Source organism: Electrona antarctica (genome assembly GCF_951216825.1).
Source record: "Electrona antarctica genome assembly, chromosome: 14".
In the NCBI taxonomy this organism is placed as follows: Eukaryota; Metazoa; Chordata; class Actinopteri; order Myctophiformes; family Myctophidae; genus Electrona; species Electrona antarctica.
Genome location: NC_136795.1, coordinates 20,171,566 through 20,191,342, shown reverse-complemented (window position 1 = coordinate 20,191,342; position 19,777 = coordinate 20,171,566). Strand labels below are relative to the sequence as shown.

General features: G+C 41.5%; 1 protein-coding gene across 2 annotated transcripts in view; it reads left to right on the top strand.

Moving 5' to 3' along the window:
* The window catches only part of LOC306936673 (choline transporter-like protein 2), a 36,732-nt gene that overhangs the window by 3,228 nt on the left and 13,727 nt on the right, over window positions 1–19,777 (top strand). The window contains exons 1-8 of one of the 2 annotated variants that reach the window (XM_079520266.1): window positions 9,671–10,015; window positions 14,976–15,024; window positions 15,130–15,203; window positions 15,852–15,936; window positions 16,391–16,475; window positions 16,590–16,703; window positions 17,110–17,182; window positions 18,264–18,384. In XM_079520266.1, coding sequence (XP_079376392.1) covers window positions 9,982–10,015; window positions 14,976–15,024; window positions 15,130–15,203; window positions 15,852–15,936; window positions 16,391–16,475; window positions 16,590–16,703; window positions 17,110–17,182; window positions 18,264–18,384 — 635 coding nt within the window. In that variant the 5' untranslated portion in view covers window positions 9,671–9,981. Of the gene's footprint in view, window positions 1–9,670; window positions 10,016–14,975; window positions 15,025–15,129; window positions 15,204–15,851; window positions 15,937–16,390; window positions 16,476–16,589; window positions 16,704–17,109; window positions 17,183–18,263; window positions 18,385–19,777 lie in introns of those variants that run through there. The other variant, XM_079520267.1, reaches the window with a different exon arrangement.

The following is a 19,777-nucleotide window of genomic DNA, read 5'->3' as shown; positions in this document are numbered from 1 at the left end:
TGGGTCAAAACTGTGGATACTGTAGCACTACCAAAAGGTTATATGAACACTTTGATATCATTTTCAGACAGGACAATAGGATCATGTTTCCCCCTCCCTACTTCATTTGACGTCGTCAGTAAACAGTGTTGCTAATTAGATTGATTCTTGATCCGTTATGAAGCGTTACTGCAGACTGCTGATATCATGCTGTGCTGCATGTTCTGTCGAGACAGCAAAGGTTCAGTTTCCAGGGGTTGCACTAAAAATAGTGGACTCTACCATCTTTGACGTCACACAATGCACAGGGATGTTTGTGTTGATTTGTTAATTCTGTGTTGGTGCAGTGGGTTATTGTTGGTGTTGTCATTCCCAGGTCCACCTTTCATTAATACAGAGCAGAGGACAGTTATCAGTCTTCAGCAATGCTCTGTGTTCTAGTCTAGTCCTCCTAACCACAGTATCAGCAGGGCTTGTGTTATCTCCAGCAGGCAGCCCTTTGGCTCACTACATGTGAACTCTGTAGTCATTCCTGTCACACAAAGTACACTTTACAGTGTGCCGGGGTGGTAGCTTTTTCAGAATTTAAAATGTTTTCCCATTTTGGCTGAAATATGATGGTGTGTGATTCTGTGATATGCGTATCTTTGGCTGTGTGAGATTCGGTAGCGTCGAAGCTTCACACAGGAAGCTGGACATTAGCGCACCACCACACCCATTCAGAGGTTGCTGTAATGAGAGACATGTGGGGGAGAAAGGCAGAAAGTGGCTTCCAGATCGTATTATGGTCTGCCTACTGTACTGTAGTGGTGTCAAAAATAATCCATTCAGTAACGCATCGCGATTCGGCCGTGCAGAAATGCAATGCAACAATGTGACATAATCGATAATCGAAGCCTAAATATAATTATATATAATACATAATTATAATGTAATTATACTACATTACTGTATATAATATTACATATCATTCTAAATAAAAATATGTTGTTCAGTATCTGACTGATGACATTTTTGCCATGTTCAATAATATAGAAAAGTGTGATGAATTGCAAAGGCATCGTAGAATCCAATCCAATCGAATTGAATTGTGAGGGCAGTGCCTGCCAATGCACACCTCTACTGTACTGGCTAGCTGGCAAAGACACTAAACCTCACACACAGTGCTAGCTAATAAAGGGGTGAAGTACAGAGTAAATTGATGACGGCAATTAAATCCATAACAATCAGAATGCTCTATTCTAAAATTTAAAATCATAGCTTTTTTGTTTTATTTAGCTTTATTTTAATTTATAGTCATAATGGTGATTGGTCCATTTGTGGGAATGGTTGTGTGTTTAGCTCCTTGGCTTTTACAAATAATGTATCTGATATCTCTTGCCACATGTGTCTGGAAGCATACCCCAACTGTGACAATAAAGTTTAGATTATTATCCAAAATGTATACAGTTGAATGGTAGGAGGTAAGGTGGTGCAGGAGTCTAAAGAGGTGAGTTTGTAGTTCTGACTTAGCCTGGATCCAGCCCATAGACCCCGCCCACTAGCTTCAAGAAGCTTCAGAGTCTGATAATCAGGCTAGTTCTGACTGCAATGGAGAGTTTATTCCTCAGTCTTGGAGCCAGGAGAGCCTAGTCTACTCTAGGACATATCTTTATACAGCATTGTTTGGGAAACAGCAAGGCATCTCATAATTCAATAAAAAACTAACTTGTATGCCAAATTGTATTTGTCTTTGTAATGATTTTAGTGGAATGCAGCCGAGCATGAATGCCACACAGTGTAGGGTTTGAGAATTGGATTAGACCCCTCAAAGAGAATGCTTTTAACAGATTAAAACTGTGGCCCTACTACACTGTGGGTTCCAGAAAAATACACTTTGGCATATGATTTTTAACCCATTTAGACCTGACACTAGAATCTACAAAATGTCAGTTTTCTGAAAAACCTGTTTCTATGTCAGTGGCACTGGTACTCAACCCCCAGAATTATCTGTATTTGGCTGTGGACCCCCATCTGAAAATATGTAGTTCCTGGGACCTCCCAGAAGCAAATAATTGAGTTAAAAATGTTCGCTGTGAAAGAATATATATTCAAAGATTTGTGCCAGATTTTCACGTTTTTCAAAAATAGCTATGAGCTTGTAGATCTGCTATTTTTCAATAGCTAAAGTATAACATAATGCACCAAAAGGGGTTCCCGTCCTGAATTGGTTAATGTAATAATTACTTAATACCTCCTTCTCCTACAACATATTATAATATACTCATATTAGTGACTTCTTAAAAAAAAACAAAAAAAAACAAGGAAAATATAGCTGAATGAACAACACATGAACAATGTGAGTGAGTGTGTGATGTCTAGTATCATGCAGCAGCAGCAACAACAACTCGTGAATGCAACAATTTAATTTGTAGAAAACGACAGTGTCTGTTTTTCCACACACATAGTTTTGGTGGGTGGAAATTGGAAAATAGGCCAATGGCAGCTGGGCCTGCCGTTTTGCAGTTGGCCATAACAACAGGCTGGATGGAAAGTTTCAGTCAGTTTAAGTTGTATCCACTGTTTCCCTCAGCGTGTTTTTCAAAAGAGTTTGAAACACAGACACAGGGAGGAATTGTCTGCTGTGCTGTCTGTATACTGGCTGTAGAGCTGTTTGAGTGAAAGTTACACATGCTCTCTAATTGCTTTTGACCAGAGAATGTGATGAATCCAATAACTCCCATGCATGCGAGCAGAAACAGTGAAGGCAGTTCTGACTTCTGATGGAAAGAATGGCGGTCAGTCAGTACTGTAGCAAGTATTGCGTTTTATTTAAATCACTCAAACCGGTTCCGTTCTTAATTTTGAACAAGTTCAGAATGTTTCCACTGAAAATGAATTGGTTCAGGACCCTAAAAGTTGGTTTGGAACTGGAACCAACCTTTTTTTTCTTGCCCAGAATGAACTGGTAACCAAAGTGGGCGTGTCACTACTCTACAGGTTGGAAGAATAAAAGCACCAAGGTTCCACAAATGCAGAACGGAACCAGGTCTAGCACCAACGTTTATGGGGTGAAAAAGGGGCCTCTGTGAATTTGTGAGGTAAATGCAATACTACAGTATGCCCACAAGATGGCAGTAAAGTGTGCTTTACTGAGCAGGGGGATTGGGCTATGTGAGGTCATCACCTGTTTTGTCAACATTACTATAGAAGTGACAAGTGTGAGTGGTGAGTGTTATGTTGCATTTGGCTGGTTCAGGAATTGTTGAAACGTGTTGTGTAGGGCAGGCTACACCAAGGCTGGGCCACCACCTTTTTTGATCTACCAGTTCAGTTGAGTTGATCAAAAACAACCATTATTTGACAGGGACAAAGCTCATTAATCAACATGTCAGTTTTCACCTCAATGTAAATGGGCCAGAGTTAGCCAAAGCTAAATTTCATCTGTAGTCCCTGGGCAGGCTCTTAAAAAATGAATGATAAAAAGAAAGACAGGGTGTTTAGTGTGCCAGCACACAGCACCATGCGTTGATGCCATGTGTGCATGTGTGCCAGCACCCGACACTATGTCCATACAAAAACACAATACAATACAGATAAAAGAAAGACAGAGTGTGTAGTGTGCCAGCACACAGCACCATGCGTTGATGCCATGTGTGCATGTGTGCCAGCACCCAACACTATGTCCATACAAAAACACAATACAATACAGATAAAAGAAAGACAGAGTGTGTAGTGTGCCAGCACACAGCACCATGCGTTGATGCCATGTGTGCATATGTGCTAGCACCCAACACTATGTCCATACAAAAACACAATACAATACAATACACATCAAAATTAGTGTTTGATGTGTATAAAACTTTTCTCCCCAGATAGTCAGAATTGATCTTTGCTTTTAATATTAAATAATGGGCTCATTCTTTGCTATGTTCTAATATTACTGTACTTTGTTGAAGGAAATAGCTGATCGACAAGCTCACAGCGTGTCACATTGTGACACATTGTGATCTTGGATATATCTGCTATGTTTGACAATATTTACATATAGGCCCAAAACTTGACCCAAGATAGGGATGCCTGGCAATAATTTAACCACTTTCAACCATTGCCAGGTTGAAAGTGGTTAAATTATTGACTTATTCTATGCATACAGCAATCATAAGACATACAAGCAATGGTAGTTTTCACAGTCTGGAACAGGGTGATCATGCCAGCCTTGGAAAACCGATCATGTGCGCGAAAAGGTTGCCCACTTACTTATACACAGTCAGCTGGACATATAGTAGGGGAGCCTATCAATCAGATTCTGATGCCCGTGATTTTGGAATGTTAATTTTTGGAAACAGGTATATCTTGATTCTTGGGGTTACCAGAATGCCAAAAAAACATGTCTCCAATTTTTTCTGTTGAGTTTAGCATGTGCAATTAGCATAATTGGCTAATAAATTGTCAAAAACGGAAATGGCAAGAACTTTGCTTCTAGGTAACTTATAAAGGTGATCTAAGAGTTTAAGTCCATGTTTGTGATGTTCAGAAATTCATCTGTTACCATTGTGAAGTCATACAACCTTTCATAATTAGCATAATTGCCATAAATTATGCAAAAACGAGGTGAACATCAGCAAATTGCTGCATGTTTTACCTTTAGTCAACTTTGAAAGCTTCCCACAGACTCTAAGTGTATGTTTACAACTCCAGGAATTATTATCATCTTATAAATAAATCATGCAACCTTTTGTCTATGTAATAATTATGTAATAATCACACCAAAACCAGAAATGGCCATATTTCTTTGCTTTAAGTTAATTAATACTCATGATCTTATAGACTGTATAAGTCTGTTTGCATGTCTAGAAAATATTCTCTTTCCATAACTAGGATATGCAACCTCCTTATTAGTGTAATTTGCATATATATATATATCCCTCATATAAATCCAGTAAGACACCTGAGGGCGAGAAGCGACCTCGCACTATAAGGGCTGCATGGCGAGCACTGGTGCTTTGGAATGGGGGGGGATCAGATCAACATATCCGCCTGGGTGATTGCAGACTGCTGGGCAAGCGCTGGTGCTTTGGCATGGGGGGGTTAGATCAACATATGGAGTGAATTATGTACTGGCCATATATGGAGCGTGTCTTGAGTGTACAGGGTTTGATGAGGTCAGATCAACATATGGAATGTCAGAACAGGTCAGCTCCACATATAGAGATCTAAGGGTGGCAGTGTATTGAGTGTACAGGGTCTGATGAGGGCCCAGGTTGGGCCGGACCTTAATTTTCGGGCCTGTTGAGAACTCCGTCTAGAGGGGGTGCATACTTAGTTTAGACTAGTCATTGGTAAGGTTGGGATTCGGAACGGGGTCCATTTCAGACCCGGTTCCGACATTGCGGATCCGGAGCCCGTTCCATCGTTTTTGTATTAATGGTTCCCCAAACAGTTCTCATCAGTCGTCATTTAGCTCCGCTGTGTCTGTGCATGCATGCAAGCAGAGCCAAGTTACTGGGGTGACTTCTACTACTTGACATGAGTGAGTAGATTAATCTTGTGACTCGTGTAGGCGTATTGATTTTGAGATGTTTCCTCAATGTGGACGTGCAACTGGTGCAAGTTGCAACAACCTTTGCAGGAAACTATGGCATCGCATAGTTGTGGTTAACAGAGAGGGTGGTTAACAGAGTGTGGTTAACAGAGAGGGAAATGACTCTGAGGCTGAGCACACAAAGTGCAATAAATGTGATGCCATAGTTTCCTGCAAAGGTTGTTGCAACTTGCACCAGTTGCACGTCCACATTGAGGAAACATCTCAAAATCAATCAACTATAGAGCCATGATTTGGCTCTAATTTAATCGTGCAACTGTTGAGAGCCCAGCCTTTAGGTGCATATATACCTCCATACATTGATTACTTTATAAACAGTTTGCAGAAAAATGCACAGGGACGTAGCCTACAGTTCAATACAAGGTCTGCTAAGAGGATTTTATAACCCAAGAAAGCACTATGGCTTGTTTCCATTAGGGTAACTGGGGTCCTTCATATTAAATTAATCTGAAGACACAACATTTGTCACCACAACAATATCATTATTGCAATGTGTACTGTATATTTAATATAAAGTACAAATTGCAACAATGATATTGTCGTGGTGGCTAGCTGGTGGTGGTGAAGTTTAAATAATAGTAATAATAATTAAGTACTTGGTTAGGTTAGTTATAATATAAGCATAATATATGTCAGCAAAAAAGGGTGAAAAAATTATATTAGGAACCGTTAAGGGAACCTTTAGGAACCGGAACCGTTAAGAAGGATCCGGTAAGGATCCGGACCCGTTAAAATCCTAACAAATCCCAACCCTAGTCATTGGTTAGACATGGGTTAAGGTTTAGGTGTGCTGCCCCGTGGAAGGTTAGGGTTAGGGTGAGGGTTTGAGATAGGTTGTAGTTGTAGGACTAATGACTTGTCTAACCAATGACTAGTCTAAACCAAGTACTGTCTAAACTAAGTAGTAAGTACTGCACCCGTCTCGAGTTTAAATGGACAGGTATCAGTCAAAAGGGAGACATCAAAGAGGAAGGATGGATGGGGAAGGATCAACATAATGTCCGGAATGTCAGAACAGGTCAGCTCCATATATGGAGATCTAAGGGTTTGAGGTCAGATGTACAGTTGCTTGCCAATATTGATGACATCAGGGATCTCCATCCCTGATGATGAAGAGACGCCATGGAACCCTGGTAAGGCTGAAGTCCTCGTTTTACCAAGTGCCTACACTACTGGCTCCAGCGATGATACGTTTTTTGTTCCCCACACCGGTGATGAAATAGATGTCCTTGCACAGCTGATGGTACCGTCGGATTGTAAAAACAAAGACATCAGTGTCAGGGGACTCAATGTAGAGCTGTGTTGCCCCGGGCCCCTAAGTGGTAGGGGCTCGGGGCTTGCCACCCTGGTGTCGGTCAAATACTGCATGGATCTCACTATGTTCTTTGGTCTCCCTGTCCAGTGTGGCTATGAAGTGGTCAGGCAGGGGACAACTGTCAAAAAAGATTGAAGCATTTGTTTGCCAGCTGTACGAGCCCGGTACAAATCCTGTGGGTGTTGGTGAGCTCAAACAATTAGAAGCAGAGAAGCTGCCACCTACACAAGCAGCATTAAATCAAGCCATTGCCCTCTCACATCATCAGGCAATGGTATGGGATCAGGACCATGTACCTAACCCACAGATGCCACCAGCAACTGAATATGGATGGGACGCATCGCTGAGGGAGCTCAACTGCTGCCAGTCACAACACAGGATACCCACGCCCCAGCCACCATTACCCAACTGATCAAATGTGTCTGCAAGAAATCCCAGTGCATATCACATTATTCTTGTCGATCTCAATTTTTTAACTGCTCTGAGATGTGCATGTGTAGGGCAGATGATTAGAGGTGTGTGGTAATGTAAACAACAAAGGTAATAGTCTAATAGAGCATGCACCTCGTCCTCCACTCTAGCCCATGGTGCTGGACAATTGGCAGTACAAGAGGAAGAAATAGAGTCCGCAACACTGGTATGAAAAACTCGGCTCCACTGGTTTATTGATTCAACATTTCTGTAAATATTAGAATAAACAACGTGATAATTCTGTGACCATTTCTCATATTGTTTGTTATTTTATATGACTGATTTCCTTTATTAGCTTAATTTGCATATATATATATATATATATATATATATATATATATATGCAAATTAAGCTAATAAAGGAAATAAGGAAAGGTTGCATATCCTAGTTATGGAAAGAGAATATTTTCTAGACATGCAAACAGACTTACACTGTCCGTAAGATGACATTTATTTTTTTGGTGTGATTGTTACATAATTATTACATAGACAAAGGGTTGCATGATTTATTCATAGGATGATAATTATTCCTGAAGTTGTAAACATACACTTAGAGTCTGTGAGAAGCTTTCAAAGTTCACTAAAAGTAACAAAAATGCCGCAATTTGCTGATTTTCACCTCGTTTTTGCATAGTTTATGCTAATTCTGCTAATTGGGAAAGGTTGTATGACTTCAAGATGGTAACAGATGAATTTCTGGACATCACAAACATGGACTTAGACTCTTAGATCACCTTTATAAGTTATCTAGAAGCAAAGTTATTGCCATTTCCTGTTTTTGGCAATTAATTAGCTAATTATGCTAATTAAACATGCTAAACCTAAACCTTGGAGACATGTTTTTTTGGCATTCTGGTAACTCCAAGAATCAAGATATGCATGTCTCCAAAAATTAACATTCCAAAATCACGGAAAGGCTCCCCTACTAATATGACGACGATACACGAGAAGAAAACAAATGAAATTGAAATGGGTTAATTTGTGAGCCCCCCTTGGACCCACAACCAGCAACCAGACCATTCCTCTGTGGGTTTTCTAGAAACATATGCTTCGGATAACAGAAACATGACTGGTATTTACCAAATATCCAACATTCTTTCTCTCCCAATGCAATTGAATGGGGCTTTATTGTCACAGGAAACATACCTGTTATGTTTGCATTGCCAAATCAAGTCTGAAAAACAAAAACAAAACAGTGTACTATTGTAGACCTACAGTTAAACAATAGGCCTACTAAAATAAAGGCATAAACACAGGTGTATACACATAGCATCTCTCTCTCTCTGTCTAGTCTCCCCCTTGGAATAGGTTGGGGTCGTCACGTCAGCGTCAAACAACTAGTGTCTACACGCCTGTCTCTCGGACCCTTCCCCCACTCTATCATTGTGAGCTGCGTGCCTGTTTGGACAGTTTAGTGTTTAGCCTACCTATCCAGGGAGAAACAAAAGAAAGAGAAGGACTGAAAGAAGAGACATTGAAGCAGAGAAAGGGCCAAGGGGGGAATCAGAAGACAAAATCAGCCGTGTGGGAGAGAGTAGAAAGAAGAGGGGTGGGTCGGTGCCGCGGTGGAGGTATACCTGCCAACCCCCCTGCATTTTGCAGAAGAATCCTTTTATTTGACCATTTCTCCTGCATGACTCTCCTGCACCAGCATCTCTCCTGCTTTTGGGGGATTTCACCCTTTTTGTGTGGTCAACCCGGTCAAAGGTCAAAGCCTCAACTCAATCCTATGTTAGTAAAGCCTGATGCAAATATCAAATCCTTTTTTCAATGGGGGATTTCAATTTATCTGACGGTCTGAGGTTGTTGTTGGCTGGTATGCCTAGGTGGAGAGAGAGAGAGAGAGAGAGAGAGAGAGAGAGAGAGAGAGAGAGAGAGTTTTGATTGATTGATTGATTGAATCATGTGAGAGAGAGAGAGAGAGAGAGAGAGAGAGAGAGAGAGAGTTTTGATTGATTGATTGAATCATGTGAGCTTGTAATCTGCTATTTTCTAAAAACAAAATTCAATGAGTAGCCTACTTTTACTTTTGGTGCTTAGTTTAAGTAGCCTACATTTTGATGCCAATAGGCTACTTTTAAAAAAAGAGTACCTTTTCCACCACAGAGGGGGTAGGAGGTAGCTCTGGTCCATAGCCCTAATGCCCTTTGTATTAGAGCTATGGACCAGAGCGAGGTGGAGAGAGAGAGAGAGAGAGATGATATGCCAATAAACCCCTTTGAATTTGAATTTGGAGATCGAGAGACAGAGAGAGAGAGAGAGAGAGAGAGGGAGGGAGAGAGAGAGAGAGAGAGACAAAGAGAGACAGACAGTCAGACACACACACACACACACACACACAGTCACATACACAGGTGGAGGAGATTTGCACTGGGTGCGCGCACTACCACCGCCATTCACGGACTGGTTGAGCAGGTTTTACCTGTGGGCTCCCTCCACCCTAATTCACTTGGTCAGAGATAGATAGAGACAGCCTACTAAATGAGTGGACACTGGACACTAGTACCAGTAGACTAAGCTGAAGACAACAAAAGAAGGAAGGGCGTGTGAATAGGAGGAAGACTCGACGGTTATTTTACCCTCCAACTGTTCGCGTCAACATTCACATTGTGACCTAGAAAGGAATCTGAAGATGCCGGAGGAGGAAGGTTATTACGGGAAGCATGGTAACTATCAACTACCGACGGTCTGACTGCTTCAGCTTCATACGGACTGACTGCACTTTCATGTTGACTTACCTGACGCCTTGTTGTTTTATTTGAAGCGTAGAAACTGCACCTTACTCAAGTCGAGCTTTACTTTCTCACTGCAGAGTTTCGGGTGAAACTAGCGGTGAAACAGTGCGACATAGTAGCTGTACAGGCAGGGTAGACTGACTTGATAGTGTGAGAGCTTTCAGCTTGCATAGGCTGCGATTGTGCGAATTGTAGAACAACAAATACATCTGAATTTGATATGTTATTTATTTGTTCATACACCCGTGTTTGGAATGTGATTAAGTCACAGAAAAGAATATTAATATACATAATATTTGTACACGACTACAATGGCAGGTGCAAACTTATCAGCATACACTGACTCAGCATTTGTAGCTTTTGTTTTTTCCACTCAGTTTTGGGGAGCGCTCATTTTGGCTCACTCCATTCTACAAACTTAATACAATTTTCAATCAATCAATAAGTGCAAGCTTGTAACCACTTGAACCCCAGCATCCATATTCTGGAGAAAACTTTAGCCAAAATAGCAGATACAAGCTCAAAGTCACAAGGTTGGCTGTTTTTGAGTCCACTTTTTTGAGTCCAGTTTACTTTTAGGGTTTGATGTGGTCAGATCAACATATGGAATGTCAGAACAGGTCAGCTGAGCTCCATATATGGAGATCTAAGGGTGGCAGCGGCCAGCGGGTGCAGTGTCTTGAGTGTACAGGGTTTGATGAGGGCCCAGGGCTGGGCCTTAATTTTTGGACCTGATGAGAACTCTAGTGTGGCAGCAGGGGCAGTGTCTTGAGTGTACAGGGTTTGATGAGGGCCCAGGTAGGGCTGGGCCTTGATGTTCGGGCCTGTTGAGAACTCTAGTTAGTGAGGACCAATTTCATGACAGCATATGAAGATACCGTAGGTTGAAAATTTGTGAAGTGGTCCTCTATCTAACACATTGGTTCCCAACCATTTTATACTGAAGTACCACCTCAGAAAATATTTGGCTCTCCAAGTACCACCATAATAACACATGTTAAAATACAGGACCGTACCCTTTTTGTTCCATTCCTAAGCCAATAGTGCCGTTGCTCTGACAAATCTGTCTAATCACTAATCAGCACAACTGATGATATTTCTATTAACGCCTAGGTGTGCTGTCATGCCGGCTGGATAGCCTATTTCAATCAATTGCTTGGTCAGAAGAACTACCTGTAGTCATATAAATATTTCATTCCACTTTTGTCTTTTTCTCCTTTTGGGGCGACTCTTCTGTGTACCACCAGAGGGGGGCTCAAGTACAACCAGTGGTACTCCATCTCGTACCAGTGGTTGGGAACCCCTGCTTTAACAAATGCATTGCTTTTCTAATCATTAGAAAATAAGGCAGGTGTGCTAATGAGGCAGGGGCTCCTCTAGCTCTGGTCCATAGCTCTAATGCGTTGCATTTAGAGCTATGTTACTCTCAACTTTGCATGAATGCAGACCAGCCTCTCGTCTTTAGCGTAAATAAAAATAACGTTTTTGCTACTCACCAAAACAAAGGCGGGTTGTGTCATTAGAAAGCCTACTTTCCTTAGTGGAAGCACTCTGAGCCCCCCACCACACGTATAAACAGCCAAAAGGGGATTTTGTTTCCACCGGGAAACAAATACTTTGTTACTCCAATGCGCCCTCTACTGATATTACCCAGAGAATTGCCTCATAGAGAATATTTTTCCTCCGGTGAAAACAAAATCCCTTTCTGGCCAAAAAGTACCGTTTATACGTGTGGTGGGGGGCTCACAGTGCTTCCACTAAGGAAAGTAGGCTTTCTAATGACACAACCCGTCTTTGTTTTGGTGAGTAGCAAAAACGTTCTATTTATTTACGCTAAAGAGGAGAGGCTGGTCTGCATTCATGCGAGCGGCGGAAGTTGAGAGTAACATAGCTCTAAATGCAACGCATTAGAGCTATGGACCAGAGCTAGGGCTCCTCATGTGTGTGCCCAAGCGAGCCGCTAGGTGAGCGAGTGTCTGCAGCGAGCAGCCAATGGCCTTGCATGTGGATGATGAGAGTGCTTTGTCATTTGGCAGGCTGTGATTCACAGAATAGGTTATCAGGTGAACCAAAATGAGCACTCGATCCCCCTCCACGTCTCAGCCAATCACAGTGATTGGTGGTGGGGTTTTGAGGATGAAATCATTATGCATTTTCTGAGGGATAATGTAAACATAGTTCATACCTTTTTTATCTCTGTAAGTAGGACAGACAGAGATTATTGTTTTATGGTGTGTACATGTCTGTCCAGTGCTAATCTCGCAAAGTACAAGGCTGAAGAGAAATCATATTTCTTGTGCAAGCAGCCGGCATGCCAAGGAACTCAATTCCTGAATACTTTTCAAATTTGTCAATGCCAATTTAGTAATTTTTGTGAATTAACACACAGAATCACAGAATCAAGTCCTCATGCACACCTACGGGGGGGACAGGTGCTGTAAGTGCAGGATTCCATTCCATTTTAAGTGGGGCTAGCCCTTTCTATTAACAGCTTTTGTACCCACACGTCTCAAGATTTGCCATTGACCACGGTAAGAGAATTCCCGTCAAATGTCCGCAAAATTTTGTCCCCGCACGTCAAGTTTTGCCATTGACGGTGAACGGAGAAATGGCGTCAGATGTCCGCTTTTTATGACGTAAATTAAACATTAAACGACATTGAAGGGAAAATTTACTTCATATGTAAACGAGCAAATAGGCTAACCAATCACAGGCAACAGGCATTCTGATTGGCCAGAATTAACCAATCACAGGCAATCACAACATGAATTGATGTACGATGACAAGAGCGCCCCTCATTTCACACGGGTGTGATTTTTTCCCCCTACTCTATCAGTGAATTAACACACCACATCAACCGTCCATACAGGCTATGGAATAGGGGATCAACTGTCATTCAAATTCACAGGCTGATTTGTGTTCCCACTGTACAAACATAATGGACACATGTCAGCATCCTTCAGGCCTTTCTTTATTGTAGCCCTTTGCACACATACAGCCCCATGCCTTTTCACATGTGCGTAATGCGTACAACCCCATACACTGAAAGTGTTGTGCTCCATTGAGATTGAGATGTCTAGATTCTTTCTACATACCTTTGTTTTTGTCTGTGACTTAATGCAGTTTATACACATGGATATATTTTAATTATACGACAAGTTCATATTCATCATGAAATGTATTAAGTCTACAGTTCCTAGTCCCACCCTGAGTTAGTCACTGGGCTGTGTTGTAAATGGTAGAACAACCCTTATCTCGTTGCTTGGTAAACCTGGCTTAGTTCAACTACAGTGTGTTTTTTGCCATACTGTAAAGGGTGCCTGCGTGTGATAATTCTTATTCAACAGTCAACACCACATTATAGCCTGCCCAGTGCTTGATTTTTGGGACTGATCCCCATCTTAGAGAGTCCTTGAGGCTACCGATTACCGATGTTTTGACCCACATTTTGTCAAAGTTATGATTTCTATTTGAGAACATTTAATTTATAGGCACAAAATATTATAAGAATTATAACGCAAACTAAAATGTATTTTATTTAGCCCCATTCAAAAAAAATCTTGATATGACCATATTGAGGACATTGGGTTGAAAGAGGTTCCGAGTCTAACTGCCGATACCAACGCCAATGCCTCAAAGAAAACACAAGCTCATTATTGAGTCTGGCTCTACACCACATTACCCAGCACTCATTATTTCCCCTAATTGGAAGCTGTGTTTGGTGGAGAGGGCTTTGTCGGGTAAATGCATGCAGCAGCATTAGTATCCTGAGCACCTACATTATTAATGAGCCGAGCCGACGCCACTGAGAATATTATACTCCTCGGTCTAGACCTGGTGGTTCGGGTGTCCGAGGACGTGGATTTCATGGATTCAGGATGCTGTAGCGCTGGGTGGTATTTACCGTCTTATTGTATCTTTCCTCCTCAGTCACTAATAACACTCTTGCTTTAGAATAGATAGCCTGCGTTCGTCTGAACGTACAGTATGAGACTGAATCGTATCAGAACAGAGAACATGAAGCTTGCTGATAGACTGAATTCACCTCCTTTTGAATCCGTTTAGAGTCTTGATTGAGATGTACTTGGAAAAAGTGGAAAACAATAGTTCCCCCAAAACGCATGCGCATGCACACACAGCAAATTTAATTATTGATGTTCCACTTTGCAAGTTGGCATGGGTTTGTTGATGGTACTATTGTCAGACAGTGGGCTTTGTTACTGAGGGAAGTGTTACTTCCCCCCGAATGATTCACAGATTTGTTATTTCACTCTCCATCATGCATTACTTGTATTCAAATCAGAAATACAAATATACATATTAGCACAAGCGTATACTTTGAAAGCAGTGTGTGGTTATAAGTCTATGAAAAAGAAGGGTTGTCCGCACACTGTATCAGCTCCCAAGTAAAACTTTATTAAGCAACAACGTTTCAACCCTTACAGGTCTTCGTCAGGTATCAACTATGGGATAACCATCCCTTTGGTTATAAGTCTATATCATCTGACACAACCATGGTCTTGACATATTGTAGCATCCCTAATGTTTTCCAATTAATCATTTTTAAACTGTAAAACTATTACATAGTTTTGTCAGTTTTGTGGCAGTTATATTACCCCCTCTTGTGGCCTTGGCGAGTTCATTTTGCATGCCAGAGGTTTTCGAGTCACCAGGGTGGAATTTATCAGGTTTCTAGGCGTGTCTACTTCTGCCTATAGGGGAGAATGTGAGGCCAGAGGTTGAATAGCACCCTTCATCAACCCTTAAAATCTGCTGCTGTGTAAAACAGTTTGATACACACTGAGCTCTCCTCACTGACTCATGGTCTGGCACGGTGCAAGGTGCATGCTTAAAGCTTAAAAGATAATTCTGTTTGTTTGTGTGTTTGTAGGTGAACCAAGGAGATATGATCCCACCTTCAAGGGCCCGCTACATAACAGGTGAGTTGTTGGCGGTTTGGTTTGGTATTGCTCTGAGCTGTCACACTGTACTTCTATGTTTGGTTAATATGAAATTTCATCACCATCCTGTTCTCTGTGTTCCAGGGGCTGCACTGATATTGTGTGCTGCATACTCTTCATTCTTGCCATCGTGGCTTATGTTGGCGTTGGAATACTTGGTAAGGAAACGGCATTGTTACTTAGTGTTTCCCAATACTAACCTTGTTCTGATTAGTGCGTTCACTTACTTTAAGTGTAGACTTGATGAACATTTTGTCCCACAATGCAATGCATATCGGGAGGGTTATTAACTGTGCAGTTAAGAGGAAACCAATCAACTCTTGAGGAAGAACTAAGATGCTCGAAATGGCATCTTGGTGGTAATAACTTGCTGTAACTCTACAATGCATATATCAACCCCCCCCCCCCCCCTCCAACTATGGAAGCATGATTCATTGTGCGGACACTATTTGTATAAACAACTCTCAGCATCGGTAAGGTTTTCTCTAGAGAACTATAAAAACAACCGATTGTATAAGTCACAGCTTGATTACATCTGTGGTTGTCCTGTGTCATTTCATATTGGGACCAAAAGCCTAGTGGGAAATGTTGTATATGATGAATAAAGTTTAGTATAGTTTATACAGTACAGTATTAGTATAGTGTAGAATTGGCACACAGCTTTAATTGATTGAAGATGTACTATAATTTTTGTAATTTATTTTTGTATTAATCTAAAACTTTGAGTGCTTAGAAAAGTGCTAAATAAAGCTTTGCTATTATCTCTCTCTCTTTCTCTTTGTCTGTCCCCCTCTCCATCGTCCTAGCATGGTCCCAGGGTGACCCCAGGAAGGTGATCTACCCCACAGATAGCAGAGGGCAGTTCTGTGGGCATGCTGGCACTCCACAGGAGTAAGTTGTCTTTCTAATCAAAGCACTGACTGTGACCCTACACTAGACATTTATTATGTGTCTGTATTCTCACAGCTAGGCTACAGATGTAAACCTTTAGTTTTTATCTTCGGTAGACAAGGGCATGTGCACAAGTTGGTTCTGCAGGGCCTTAACATGGCATGCCTCTCCAAAAGGAGGGGCAAACAGTTGCCACGGTACTGCTCAGTTAATTTGATCGGCTATTATAGGAAGCTGCTCATTTTGGAGGAGGCATTGTCTCCTTTTATCCATGATTGATGTCTGCTGTGTCTGACCAATATGTCAAGGGTACTGTACTGTATGTAACAATGTTCTGCTGTCTAGGCACTCTGTAACTGTTTTCCTGACTGCATTGGCAGTGTTTATGTCCTTTGTACATTCTTGTACTTCTGTGTATGTGGACATGAATAAATATTTTGTGTGTCCTAAACAGGAAGAAGCCTCTATTGTTCTACTTCAACATTATGAAGTGTGCCAGCCCCATGGTGCTCCTAGAGTTCCAGTGTCCAACCACCCAGGTGAGGTCTTCACTCTCTACTTTGTGTGGATGGAATAACAGAAATAAATCACACATACGGTTTTATGTATTGGTCTTGTTTTAACTGGCATTGAAATGATTGTTTCCTCCTCAGATATGTGTGGAGAAATGCCCTGATAAGTTCATGACGTTGTTTAAGGCCTCCGTTAACAAGCAGGACTTTGAATATTACAAGAACTTCTGCAAAGAGGGGGTTACTTGGTCGATGGTGAGTAGAGCGCTGGAAATGCAGGAAGTTGTAGTGACTGTTGTGACTGAACCAGGACCTGTGCAGAAGCAAATTTGACACTTGTATTAACCACTTGAACTCTGACACGCCCTATTCTGGGGAGAGCAATCTTCATAAATAGCCGATCTGATCTAGATCTGCCATTTCCGGCAGAGATTTTGTATAGAAAGAAACGGGAGACCAAGTAAGTAGTAAAGGGCTGGTAAAAGGCAACATAACTGAGCACTGTGTGCCTGGGAGGTCAAACTTAAAACACACACACACACACACACACACACACACACACACACACACACACACACACACACACACACACACACACACTTACTGAAATGTCCAGAATATCTGTGCACATATAACGACTTATTTTTCTCTCCCCCGGCAGATCCCACAGAAAGGTGTGCCACAGATCTTGAAGGAAGGTCTATGTCCTGCCATGCTGACGCCTAGCAAGCCCTGTAAGTGAAATATCAAACCTTCCCTTCTATCTTATTCACAGAATGTCTATCTAGACTAGTCTTCGGGCTTATCCGAGATCCGAAAATACCCGGGGTCCGAACCGACCCGCAGCGGGTCCCGGTTCCGTTTACTAGAAGTGACTCCCGGGTAGGTTCGGAGTGGCCCATGTGTCTCGGTGCTCGGATAATGACTAAAACCCTCATGCGCCTGGACCACTAAGCCAGTGGGCGCCCCTTATTTTTGAGTGGTGCAACCACTCCCTTACGGAGCTATATGTGTGGGTGGGTGGCTGGCGAAACCGAAAATGGCATGGTTGTTTTTCACCACCTGCGCGTAACACACACCCGTCATTTCGGGTACTCGGGTTTTGTACGGGTAACGGACGTCGTATTTATTATAATGGGCGGTTCCGTTCGGACCCCGGTCCCGACACCTCTGTGCTTTTCGGCTTGGACCTTAGAATTCTAATAATAGCAGCGGGTCACTCTATTCAGTGTCCGCTCCATTTCTTTTTCGGTGTGGGTTGGTCAAATTGGACCTGTGAAGACCTGTAGTCTGGACAGTTGGGTAAAATATTCTTTCCTGACACTGTCATTGTTATTCTGTGTATACTACCCATGTCTCATTTCACCTTGCTTACTTCATAATGCTTAAAGGTAGGGTAAGTGATATTTCTTTGGTTAAAACAAAACATTTTAGTTTTTTTGCGTTAAGTATCACTATATTCTGATTTGTTTTGTTCAGTCTCAACCAGTCAGGAGAGAGTACCCATTTATCAGCTTTAATTTGATAGTATTCCATTCCAGTTCCAAATTTGTCTGCTCATTTCCTTGTGTCATCACTTCCAATTTCACTTATTGGATAAAATAACTATCTCTGCCTGAAAATGCATTTTCTGTTCACTAAAGAGCTGGAGAGACAGGGAGACTCCTGTTACTGAACAAACACACTATAGAAATGAGTACTATCAGAATATAGAGCTATTTAACCCTTATCCTACCTTTTTTTTAAATATATGGTTATATATATATATATATATATATATCTGTTAAAACAAATGTTTGTCCTGTGTCACTTCAGTCACTCGCCGATGCTTCCCGGCCCTGGGCGGGAAGGGAGGAGTGATCACGGTGGGGAATGAAACCAAGTTTGATGATGGATCCGGGATGAGAGATGCTAAGGACCTTGTGGATGGAGTGAAGTGAGTTCACCTCCATTATGTCATTATTTCATTAAACAATATCTTAAATGGCCTTTAAAGGTCCACTTTTCAAACTATCTTCATATAATTGGTCCTAGTAATGATCATGATAAAATACCACAAATTTTTTCCTACTCAGTCGGTGTCTCATAGGAGGGCTGTGGGCAGTTCAGAAACCCGTCCACCAGTGACATCATCGTTAGGCAGATTTTTTTAAACAAGATTTTATTTTTTAGAATCTTTAGATTTTTATTATCGTGAGAACGATGGTTTCCATTATCGCATTGCAACTTTTCAGGAATAGAAAGCCTGCAGTTTCTATTAGCTTGGATTCCCCATTGATGATGTCACTGGTGGACGGGTTTCTGAACTGCCCACAGTCCTCCTATGAGACACATGCCGCGTAGAAAGAAATTGTGGCGTTTTATCATTTAGGACCAATAAGGACCAATTATATGAAGATAGGTTGAAAAGTGGTGAAGTGGTCCTTTAAGTGGTCCTTTAACTTAAATTGTCTTTGTACAAAATATTCTTATGGAACCTTTTATGTTTTTCCAAGTCCAAGTCAAGTCTCGATTTTCAAGACTCATAATGGAATATTTGTGCCAGTTTAGCAGTGCCCAGCCAAATCTCCCAAAACAAACTAATTCGACTTCTTCTAGGCCTGGGACCAATGACCCACCTATATGCAGAGCATCTGGATAGCATTGGCTGGCTCCGGGTAGAAGACAAAAACAATTGAAAATGGGTCTGACATTCAAAATTGTACTCCATGCCCTCAGTGCCCATTTACTTGACTGATTACTTAAAAGAAGTGAGCGACACCCACAGCCACAAAACTAGAGGTAGTGTAAACAATGATCTGGTGCCACCCACTTACAAAACAAATATGGGTAACTTCACCTTCCCTCTCTTTTGGGTGTCGACCTGAAAAGTTTGGGAATCATGCATGGCAGTACAGTATAGACATTTTCTAGTATATTAAAAAGATTAGAGAAGGAACCAAAGATTTAGTCTCCACTCTAAATTGTAATCACGAACATCAAGACGTGACTGCTTTTAAAACTTGAAAGCAAAACCCCAATCACATTTATTTGACCCAGCAAAATCCCAGAGCTGTTTATTCAAAGAGCAATGCAACTTTAACTGTATCAGTAGCATTAGTTTGAAGTAACTTTAACTGGCTTTTTTGATTGATTGAATATTTTATTAGACAAAAGAAAAATGCAAACAGCACAAGGTACAGTCAGGCATTTTGGTCCAAAAGGATTTCTGAAGAAAGACCTTGCGGTCTTGTTTCCATTCGGGTCCCATGCACTCACACACATATAGTCATGAACAAGAATCTAAAACAGTAATTGGTCACCTCCTCTCCCTCTGACCTGCTGACAGG